The following is a 12,252-nucleotide window of genomic DNA, read 5'->3' on the forward strand; positions in this document are numbered from 1 at the left end:
ATACAAAATGAGACAGCAAACTTCGTTGAAAATTAATTGACTTCCTCTACTAGTGTTTATTTTAGAATAGTAAGATGTTTTGGCTCAACTGCAGTCATGAAGATACAAAACTCTCATGGCAACTTTTTAGAAGGATTAAACACCAGCTAACAGAAAGGTGTCTGAATACAAGTGTGCACAGGGAAGCATTTTCAGTGGCTTCTCCCTGGACAGGCTTCTTGGCCATGCGTTACTGACCTCCTTGTGTTGTGATCTGTGTGGGATCTGTGTTGTGATCTGTGGGGAGGTGAGAGGAGGGGGAGAAGAGGTGGCTGGTCATGGTGGGTCTTCAGTGTACTGCAAAGATGGAGCGTGCGGCTTCCTTCCCCACCTTGCCAGGCTGAAAGCAAGGTACTGGGTCAAGTTTCTCAGCCTTTCTGCCATCTTCCCCGTGATGGCATGGCTGTGTCAGTATGTTTAATGAAACAATTACCCTCTTACTCGTTTCTTCCAAAGAGTCCTTTGAAAAGTAGAAATTTGTAATACTATGAAATACCACTGCTGTTTGCAGTAGATCAAGCCATCCGTTTTCTACCACAGGTCTTTAGTCCTACTGCCAACAACGACCTTATATATGGCTATAAATCTTCCAGGAGTGTAATAAAGGTGAACTGCATTTCACCATAATGGGGTATGTCTTACATGAAGACAGAGAGCATTAGGAAATCTGTGTGTAATAGCCAGTGCTTCCCAATATTCATGTCAAAGCAGGGGATGTAGCACTGTGGGCTGCAGAAGTCATTCAGACGTATTGCAGTCTTCTGTCCCTAAGTACTTTGATTTTATCACAGCAGTGCTGCTGTAGTTCAGGAGTTTGTGGTATTCATTTTATAAACCTTATTCTGAGGTGCTCACAGCTTTTCTGCTCTGCACATCAGAAGTCATTCTGGAGAAGGAAAATTCCCTTAAATCAGTTGCTATTTATTTATTTCCCTTCTTTAACGTTAGAAATACTTCAGTCTAATCTAAGTCTGACTTTGAAAATTCTACCTCTTTTGCAAGTACGGGAGTCATAGCAGTTTTGTGAGGCATTTAAAGACCCAAAATGCAAATAGGTACCTAATGAGATTCACAAAAGAACCTATTTCCTATTGAAGTCAATTAGAAATGTAACTTGGTTGTTTCTGTAGCTTTAGGAACTTAAATGCCTTTTAAAATTGGCTCTAATTCATCTGGGCACTTTTGAAAATTTTACCCTAAAGCTTGATTTTTTTCATGTGAAAGTCAATTTCTGGTACTGAACTGAATAGATAAATGCATCCGTGTTATGTCATGGATTTTATTTCAGAACTGCCCAGCTGTTTCTGAATGTGCATGATTTAAAACTAAATATAGTTAAAATACTACCAAAGTGCATGAGGTTTGTCTCTCTCATTTAGGAATTAAATGTAGAGCTGTCACTATTTGTGAGCATAAACAACCCAAAATAGTATTTGTTGTTGTATAAAGTTGTGAAAATGTTTAATAGAAGTACTCACTGTCTCTGATACTCACGGTTAGGCAACAGCATCCCATTATTAAATCCTGATCCACCATTCCTGCATCCCAGCTATTATCATTTTACAGTGTCTTTTGGTCAAATTAAGTGCTGCAGTAATTACGTGAGTACAATTCCTATGGAGAACTGCAGATTGTTATTCCTGAGCAAAATTTGGCATTTTTCCTAGCTGTGTCTCACCTCCCACTCAGCCTATGTGGCACAAAGAGGCTGACTGGGGAGGAGAGCAGAGAAAGCGTAGACAGTGGAAGAGGAGCAGGCTTGATAAGAGTCCTCAGCACACTTTTTGTTACTGCTCTTGTCAGCTTGCTCTTCTGAAAAGACATTCTGTATTAAGAATTTGCTCTTGTCATGTAGCTTTTTAACTCAAAAGGTTTTCTGTGTGTGCACATACGTGTGAATACATAACTTGTCCTAGTGCTCACAGAGGCAAAAGCATAGAAGGCTGGATACTTAATTGTTGTTGATTTTTGTTGGAATTGTACAACCTTTTTGTAATTTGTCTTTATATCAATGTAATGATTCCAAGACCTATCCAATATGACTGTAATGCATACAAAAATAAGCCACTTCAGATAATACATACAAAATCATGTCCATAACCACAAAGTCCCAGCCTCTTTACTAATCCACTTTCTGCAGTTCCTTTCCTGTAGAAACAAGAGTCTAATGCTCTCCCACTTTCTCCCTGAAGAAGAAGTTAGGACTCATGCTTGCCTTGCTTTCCACCTTTACTATATCTAGGTGAATGCAAGGAAAGGCAGAATGGTATCAGGACTGAAATTCAGGGCACTGCTCTGAGTAGTAACCCTCCAGCTAGAGGGTTCAACAGAGGCTGCTGTCTGGGTTGAGGGTTTCAGATTTCTTCTGTCAGGTGTCCTTACAACACCCACATGTGCTTCTAGCCGTAATGGAGGTGGTGGTGGTGGGAACGGCTGTACCGCTCACTGCAGGGGAAGGGGGAGTGATGTGATTCAGTGACCAGAGAGAGCAGGACACAGTGATGAAAGAGGCAGGCTGTCGGTTCAATACCTGGTACAAAAACTTCTGTGATTGTCTTCATCTCTAACATGGTTCCTAAAGTCTAATGGACAAGTTTTATTTCTCTGATTGTGGTCTTTAAAAATGATATTCAGAGCCATGAATGCTTGCAGCAACTATCCCCTGGCAGGTCTATTTCAGAACGATCCTTATGAATTCTTTCAAACAGTTTCTCAGGACATTTAAAGCTTAAATCCATGACCTGCTGATGTCATTCATAAAAGTTGAAATTCTTTCATTTCCAGGAGACATAAAATACCTATCAATTGCATAAGATTTCAAAAGTTTAAGTTCTTAAGAAGCTCATTTGGGCCTATGAATCCATCTGTTGCACCCTGTACTTGCTGGTACAAGAAGACTTCCCTTCAACCAAGAAAAGTATTAATAGTATCATTTCAGTGGGCCTTTGCAGGGTATTTTTTAGTCCTAATGGTCAAAGTCATTGCAATTGTTTCTTTTCCAATGTTTAACCTTTGACTGCTGCGCCCCACACCCCCAGCTCTGCCACACTTTGCCTGTAGCATGTGTGTTTCAGGTTGAACATATAAAACTTCAAGGTATTTCTCTCTGGTGTTCTGTGGTTCAGGAAATTTTGGCTTAAATTTGTCACCTAACCTTTTGTACGACTTACATTTAAATGCGACTGTATCTTCAGTTTCTGCCTGTTCTAGTAAGGGAATCTCCTGTAACATGAAACAAGAAAACTTTTCCCAATACACATTAGGAATGACAGTTCATAGGCTCTCCAAATGCTAGTCTCTACCTTGGAACTACACAAATCAGAATGTCAGCTGCTTGGAGAGCACTGTTACATTATGTTGCTCACAGAAATGCTCTGCAGCAGGAGAGATGCCCTGAGAAACCCCGTTACATCTTACCTACCTTGAAAACCAGACAGCATTGCTGAGCACCAACAGTTATGCTCTGGTTCAATTTTGTTTGCTTTGCTCCATGCGCTGAAGGTGGTGTCTCTTAGATGGATGTTATATTTCTTATTAATGTTAGTGGGAGTTTTATAAAAGTTCATACAGGGAAAGTTTGCCAGGTGAAAAAGGTAAGAAAGGTGACTGAATTGAAGCTGTTCCTCGGTCTCTGAAAAGACCCATCTTGCACGCTGCAAAACTGTAATAGGTGCACAAGCTAGCATGGGTACCAAAAGGTGCATTAGATGCTATTCACAAAAGGTGGTTGAGAGCCAACAAGGTGCTGTCCAGGCACCAACGAGGGTATAGTGTAGATGTGTCTCAGGAGACCACCTTGCTTAGGTTTTCATAGTCTGGCTCGTTGTAAGGCATTAGGTTGCTCTCTTTGCGGACTACAGCGATTACAGCCTTAGGTGCATAAGGCACATGCAAAGCTTATGTTGCTTCTTGCTGTCTTCCGTTTCTGCTGTTAATACTATACACAAGGAGCAAACCTGTGTGCTAAGGTTTCCCTGTTGAATCCTGTGACCCTTAATTGGGGTGTGTGGGATTTAAGTAGATTTTTTTTTTTTCAACTGAAAGATATTGTTATTGCTCCAAATACTTTGTGAACTAAACACCCTAATAGTTTGCGAATAAACCAGGATCTCTCAAGGACAGCGCAGTTTTAATCGTATGCAGGCTTCATTCTGATCCTACTAAGGTACCAGACTGGCTAGTCTATTCAGAGCCAGGCAGAATTGGCTTCTATCCTTAAAAACCCAGCCACATTCACTGCAGCATTGGAAAGTCTCTTGTGGGCAAAATGATTCAAGTTACACCTGTTGAAGTTTATTGGGCTATTTGGAAAAACCTGTCTACTTACATCAGGTGCCAGAATACACGAATTTATGCTGAGGAAAAAACCAAAATATATCACACAGCAATAAAATAGAAAAATCAGAAAATAACTGGGTCCTTTTTTTCCTCATTTTTCAGAATATTGCAACACTTTCACACTACTGCTGAAGATTACACCATCATTTTCACATCTGGATGCACAGCTGCACTTAAACTGGTGGCAGAAGCATTCCCTTGGATACCTGAAGGCACAAAGCAACCCAGCAGTCGGTTTTGTTACCTAACTGACAGCCACACATCTGTGGTGGGTATGAGGGGGATAACTGCCTCAATGAATGTCCTGTCTGTTCCAATAAAACCAAAGGAAATATTTTTATCAGAAAAAAACGTGTTACCAGCTGAAGAACAGAACTGCATGACACCTCATCTTTTCTCTTATCCAGCTCAGAGCAATTTTTCTGGTACCAGATATCCCCTTTCATGGATACAGGACATAAAATCTGGAAAACTCTGCCCCATCAAAATACCAGGGAAGTGGTTTGTTCTACTAGATGCAGCTTCCTATGTGAGCAGTTCTCCATTAGACTTGGGAGTTCACCAAGCTGACTTTATCCCCATTTCATTCTATAAAATCTTTGGATTCCCAACTGGTTTAGGAGCATTACTGGTAAACAACCGGATTGCCCCCCTCTTGAGGAAAACCTATTTCGGAGGTGGAACTGCAGCTGCCTACCTCACAGGAGAGGACTTTTATTTCCCAAGGAAATCTATAGCAGAAAGGTAAGGCTTTGTTTAACAAAACAGGGGGGGTTGCTGATACTATTTGCATCAGACAAATGACTTAAGGTTGGTGCGTGCACTGGGCTGTGACACCTATGCTGCTTTATGCGGTTGGATAGGTATTTCACACCTAACTCTGTTTTCTTCTTGGTAGTCTTTTTTTCCTATCTAAAGAACATCATCGAAATATCTGCCTTCCTTCCCCGATCTAGTTTGCCACAACTGATAAAAATATAAGGCTTCATTCAGTGACATAAAAGTCAGTCCATGCATTTTTCAATTTATATTTAAGGTACCTCAGTGGAACCCTGATTTGTTTTTGGAGCTCTGCACCTGGAGCAGCCGGGCCAAGGTTGATCACACAGTATAATAACCCTGAGTGGAATTGGAAAGTAAGGTCTATGTATTTCACTGGAAAGGTGGCATGCTTTACTCTCAAGAGAAGCTTTGTCAGAATCTCATGTGCAGTAAGATAAATTACCTCAGACAAATATTTGTAGTGCTATTATTCCCTGACTAAGGTTCTGGAGAAGCTTTCCTGTAGAAAACAGATGACACCTAAAGGAGGTCAAATATACACACACAAGGAAATGCAGGGCAATGGATAAGCTTCCCCAGTCCCTTAACACATTGAAACACCACTCTTAGTGATGCTTGGTCTCTCTGCCTCTCTCCCTCATGCTAGCAACAGCTTACATAAATGAAGTAAAGGGTCTTCCTTCCTGTCTCACATCCAATATATCTGCACAAACAAAATGCTTGAGATCAGCATTTAATAATAAATTATAGTCCTTGGGAGAGGCTAGATGTGAAAAGGGGAAACGATAAAAAAAGCCATTCGTGCCTTGCATTTGTTATGGATGTGTGTTCAGCAGCACAACGTCCTGCATCTCCCATGATGTAGATGCCTGACCTTTCACTGTACATGTAGTAATGCATAATGATGCTTCGTGTGTGTGCACCTCTTCTAGATGTGTGCTCTGAATGCTGATGGGGGGTTTCGGTTCTGGACTAGTAAATTCAGAGGCTGGCTACATTAGCCTGGCCCTTCCCATATGAGACCATGCATTATTTCTGAAATGGAAGTTGATAAGGTGGAAGTCCAGTTAATCTTTTAATTTAGAAATAAAAACAACAGGGAAACATTGGCTTTCTGACCTCTGTTTCTGGTTTTTCAAACCAAAAAAAGGCTTTGAAGTGCAGCACTCACTGAAAGTCAGGATGAAAGGGCATAAAAATCATGGGATCCTAGGGTGCTCCTGGGTCACCTGCCAGCCAAGGAGAAAACCTGCTTTAATTTGACCTGGGTAGGCTCTAATTTCTGAGTGGTTTTCTAGAAGTAACTGACACATGACTCCTGAGATTGTATAGCGGATAAAAATATCTGAAATGCATTTTAAATCTCGGTTCTGCTTTTATACTTTTAAGAGGGGAAAGGTATATGGGAAACCTTGAGAGGAGCTCTGTCTCTGGTATCTTTTTCAGGAGTTTTCAGAGGTTGACTAATTACAAGCCTTTCAGGTATTTGAGGCTCCCACTGCTTTCAAGGGCTTTTCCTACTGGATCAGAAGGGCCTGCTTTAACCTTTTTCTACTACAGAGTTATAAACAAAGGAATTGGTCCAATTTGATTTCTCAGTCAGGCTGGATACAGAGTGTCTAATCTGGTATGAGGGAGCCTAACTAAAATAATCAAATCCGACAGCTAGATGCTAAGACATGTGATAGTAGCTCCCGTTAGACACCAAAGTGTCATACAGGCAGTCTGAGTCATTGTACATAGGTAAATATTCACATTTGTCCTCATGTAATCCTTTGGTTAATATTTGAAAACCTAATATTTAAAAGTACATGTTTAGAGTGCTATTGATGCTGTCTGTATTCACTAGTGAACAGTGGAGACTTAAAGTCCTACCTGGAGAGGCTTGACGTTTTCAAAGATGGGTCAGGAGTGAGGATAACCACTTCATTGAAAACATAAACCAAATAGCATTTAAATGCTCAATTGATGTCCTCCAATCCTCCAAGCTATATTTTTTTTTTCCAGATGTTAGGGATTTTTGCACTGTTATGTTTTTAAAATGTTTTCCTGATAATAAAATACAGAGATAGGGCAGTTAGGAACAGAACTTCTCCACTTCAAATGAAATGCCAGGACACTGTGGCCAAAGCTGATGTGATTACCTTATCTGTGGGCCACACTTCCATTTCTGTGTTAGTGACTGAGACACCTGGGTCATTATTTCTCATATAAGCAGCAACTCTAGACAGGTTTTATCCCTGCCAAATTGCAGTAAGGAGCCTCCATCCTTGGAGGTATCTGCACCCAACTGGAGAAGCCCCTGGGCAACCTGCTTCAGGTGGCTATGATTTGGGCGGGAGGTTGGACTTGAGATCCCGAGAGGTCTTTTCTATCCTCTATGCTTCTGTGGTTGATTCTGCGCACCTCTGCTGAGCTCCATCTGCGTTCTCTCTTTAGGCATGTCTTTGAGATTTCAAAAGTTTGGTTTCTTCACATTGTTTTTTATAAAAAGCTTCCTTACAGTGCTGGATTAGCATTGGGGTTGAATACACCAAAACATGTCGTTTCATGTGGTGATTCATAAGAAGACTTGAATTCTAACAGATACCATTGGAAAAGGGGATTAGAATATGTGTATCTGAATACCGTTAGCAGAAGGTATTCCCCGTTCAGACGTAATCAAAGTGCAGTGTACTATGGAAATAACTTTTTTTAAGTCAAGGTGAAACTTGAGTGGAGATGTGTGACGAGAGGGTGTTTATTCATCTTTCCTTCACAGGACTGTCAAAATGGTTACCTTTTATCTAATGGATACAGCTTTTGCTAGTGTTTCTTGTACTTTATTTTGTGGTTCTTGCTATATAGATTATTCTATCACGGTCTCTTTTACATTCCTTTAATACCTTTAAATCACCTCCACGTTCTCCAATTTCATGGCAGTAGCCAGTCTTCCTATCTCAACTTTTAAAATCATGTTTATTGTATTTTCATCCTTGTATCAAACACCTTGACAAATTATTATTATCATTCACAAATCTAGCCTCATTTCCCATGTTTTTTTTCTGCACAGCATGAGATAATAAAATAATATGATTATGTATAGCAAGAATTCAGCAATAAAATATTCATCATCTGCCCTATTTTTCTTTTGTATCTGGGAGTGCTATTCAGAATCTGATCCTCCTGGAATTTATGACTAAGGGAAAAGAAGCTGTTGTGTTATCTGTAAATTGGATATCTGCATCTTAGTCTACCAATGTGAAATATCTAGTGCATTAGCTGTTGTCTGTTTTTCATTTCCAAATGCATTTTCAAAAGCTTTGGAAATCCAAATGGCATGACTTTGTCCCTGACGAGTTTTAGTGGCTCTTGCCTCTGCTGCTTGAATGACTTGACAGCCCCAAAGCAGCACACACACTTTGGTAGCGTGTGATGCGTTGTACTTAATCAAAGCATGTTTCTTTATTCTTGATGCGGTAGCTTTTTATTTTTGAGGTGATTCAGTGGCTCATATCTATATGACCTGCAGATAAAAGGTTAGATCCCTTAAGTTCTGCAGGAAATGTCCTTAATTAGGGCCCACCCATGTACCATGGTGGAGAACTATGCTGGAGATCACTGGGGCAACTCTGCGCATGCCTGTGCAGGTCTGTGTATAGTAACATGGTTTGGATCCTCCATTGCATGCTGTTTGTGCATGCTGAGGGAAAGGAAAGGAAGGAGTGGAAAACAGAGGCAGAAAGGTAGGGGTGGGAGCTGTTGCTAGGATGCCAGGACCTGGAGACAAAATCCTGAGGCTGGGTGCTGGATATGGAGCAGCTCGAGAATCCCTTGGTAAAAAGCTGGTCTTCTGCTTGAAGTCATCCTTTTAGCATTATTGCGTGTTTCTGGCAGCATAGAAAGAAAGAACATAGTGGCAGGTGCTGGTTTATTCCATAGAAATTCTTCGTAGTGCTGAGGAATCACCTTAGTACTGGACCATGTCTAGAAGAGCGCGATACTTACGCACATGCTCACCTCATAGACTCTACACTCAAGGGCTCTGTCCCTCTGCCCGTGATTACTTTAATGTGGTAAGTGGGCTTAAATATCACCCTGTTGACTAGTACATTTTGTTCAAGCATTTTGTTTGCTGCTTCCATATTCTTCTGACGTTTAGAGATCTCCAAACAGGACTGCTGTTCTTCCAAATCCATAAAATTCCTGAATAAACATCCTTTCAAACAGCAGTGATGACTTTCAGATGAGATACTTGGGAAGTGACAGGGGTCTTCATGTAATTTCTAATGGGTATTTGCACCATGAGGCTGCCTTCTGCACCTGACAGACCTATTGCAGCCACTGACGGGGACTTCTAAGCCTGAACAGGCAACAAGAGGGTGAGCAAGTCTCTTCCTTCCCTTCACCCCCCACTGCCACATCGTCTTGCAGAGATGAGAGGCTGGAGGCCATTAGGCCAAACTGTGTAGCACTTGCACACAGCTGCTCTCCGTGTCTGAAAGGCAGACAAAGTCCTTTCGTTTGGCTGATAGAACTTAATTCTGACAACTTTTACAACTGTTTTTTGAAACAAGGGCTGTGGAAAACTAAAAGAAAAGGGGATTATTTACTTTCTGAGTAACTATAAGAAGGTTCAAGTAACCTGTTACTCTTTCCCTTCTCTGATGAAGTCTGAGTATCTGCTGAAAAGCTTCATGCAGTCTGTCTGTCTTGGTATCTCTCAAGGCATCCAAGGTGGCAGTTGACATTTTCTTTGGTTTTGTGCCAGCCATCACTGCAGCCATCCATCTTCTTCAGTACTGAATGCAAAGGAAATTTTTGCTTAATTTTTTTTTTTTCTAGCTCCCGCCTTTAAGGAGGCGTTCATATATCATTATGCACTCTAATTCTCCAGGTAATTATTTTTTACAATAGTGAAGTTGTTTGCCTGAAAACTCAGCATAGCCAGAATAAACTGAAAATTGTAAATCAGTGAGCCAAACGAAATCCTGTGGGGATCACTTTTGATCTTGATTCATCATGGGATTCAGTTAAATTGCTGAAACTGGGATAAACTGAAAGCAGTGCCTCTGATAAATGCTTGTAGAGTGCAACCAAACACTTAAAAACATGTTTGTGAACTCGGATTAGTGGTCAGTCACCCAAAGAGAAGCAGCAATGTAGGTAAAACTTTGGAGAGGCAATACAGTTGGCAGTGATGTCTTCCTTTAGCCAGTCAGCTCCACCTGTATTCATTTGTACAACTCTTGGATGTCCTTATTTATATTCTCAACCTCTTGCCTTGAAAACCCCTATCTGTTTTGAAGACAGCCTTTATTCTTGAACTTTTGTTTGGGCAGCTGGTGTTGCATTTCTTTTTTAGCCACACAGCTGAAGAAGATCGGTGATCAGGGTCTTCCAACCAAAACCCTAGTTCCGTGCTTCCTGCAGAGGTTCAGATAGACACCTCTAGGAGTACAGAGGGACCTGTAACTACCAGGATCTTCCAACAGAGATTTTTGGGGAGAAAAAAAAAAAAGGAATTACCTTCCACTCTACTCCTGAAGTTGCTGCTCCCGTGTTTTACAGAGTCCAGAGCCACAGAAGAAGGTGCTCTCCTGAGTAAGCTCTTCCCTATGTCCCAGTGAGAAATAAGATTTGAGTTGTTTTTTCATCTTCAGCGTTTTCTATTGCACTGTTGGGAAATCCCAGTCTGAAGTGGGTCACATATAGGACTTAGAGCTGTAAATGCTGGGAATGAGCCAAAAAGCTAGGCATCATATTGGTTAATGTCTAAATGTTTGGGTCTATTGCAGCATGCCGTTACAGCGTACAGGTTCCCAAATTACTTTTAAACCAGTTGAGGTCCCCAATGCAATGTGGCACAGTGCCACAGACATCCACGCCAGGCAATTTACATTGCCTCTGAGGAAGATACTACATTTAGGCACTCTGGAGTGTCTTTGTGCTAGGCTGTAATCTAGAGTATAGAAGTAAACACAGCGGGAGATGTTTTTTTCAGGCAGGGGAGGTAGTGGATCTTGCACCCTTTTTAGCAATGTTCAGCAAAATAAAATCAATAGAAAACATGAATGCAAAGAATTTTAAACTGTACTGGAAGTAGGCTGAACTAAGCCAAGCATCTTTCTTCTTTCGTTGCCAAAGTCTCATTGAAAGCCAGTAGTAATCATGTGCCTAATGTAGTCACATGCCTAGCGCACAGAGGCTCGTGTGAATCACATCAAGCATCAATCTGTATTGTTAGGTACCTCCATCCCAGTGTATGACTGCCACCAAATTATTGGCTTCTGAAATAAACCTTATAAATTCCTAGGGAGCTACAATGCATGCATTTTTTAATAAAATAAAGAAATTTGGAGGTCATTATAAAATGCATTTTTCTTAAAATACAGTTTTGAGATGATAGCAAGAAAGAAAGGAATTCTGTTACACACCTGGATTTGATTTTGCCTTTGATCAAATACAGTAAAAATTCTGCCTGAACCAGGATGTGTATTTGCAGACATTGTGGCTATCAAGTTGTCATGACATAGTTTTAGCCTAGGGAGTTCTTATACTCAAATTCAGAATCAAACCTTTTCCCTAAGTCTTCTTTGAGGGGCTTTGTGATTGTCTAGCACCAGCTATTGGGATTTTACAGCATCTGTCTTCTGGTGGTAAATTTATTGTACACTTTTTATTGTGCTTTGTAGATTTTACATTTCTGATTGATTGACCTGTTTGATATATGAAGAGAAGCAATGGTAACTTGTTTGGCATAAAAATCACATTTTTTTCATCACCATTTGTACTGTGTACTTACAATATCTTGATATTAGCATGTAAAAGGGTGAGACTGGCTTTTTGACCTAGACGATATTTACAACATACAAGTCCTGTTCAGATAATGTTAAGGGATTGATTTACTTCAAAGTGCAGGAATTAAAGCTTTTTCTCTCTCTTTTTACCTCAGGCAGTTCTTAGGAACAGGAATTGCTGTAAATACTCCATGGTATAATATATAATTAGTATAATGCTCTTCGTTTGACTCCTGAAGTCTTAGAGACAAAAGCATGAGCTAAGACAGATGTACGAAAGAGCTGTTACTAGTATCAGGGGGTCAATTTAGAT

General features: G+C 40.6%; 1 protein-coding gene across 1 annotated transcript in view; it reads left to right on the top strand.

The window, feature by feature from the left end:
* Positions 1-12,252, top strand: part of MOCOS (molybdenum cofactor sulfurase) — a 222,828-nt gene that overhangs the window by 79,537 nt on the left and 131,039 nt on the right. The window contains exon 4 of the mRNA XM_086469348.1: positions 4,480-5,121. Within this exon, the coding sequence (XP_086325474.1) occupies positions 4,480-5,121 (642 nt within the window). The remainder of the gene's footprint in view (positions 1-4,479; positions 5,122-12,252) is intronic.

The sequence above is a fragment of the Leptosomus discolor genome, chromosome 8, assembly GCF_034619465.1.
Source record: "Leptosomus discolor isolate bLepDis1 chromosome 8, bLepDis1.hap2, whole genome shotgun sequence".
Taxonomy (NCBI): Eukaryota; Metazoa; Chordata; class Aves; order Leptosomiformes; family Leptosomidae; genus Leptosomus; species Leptosomus discolor.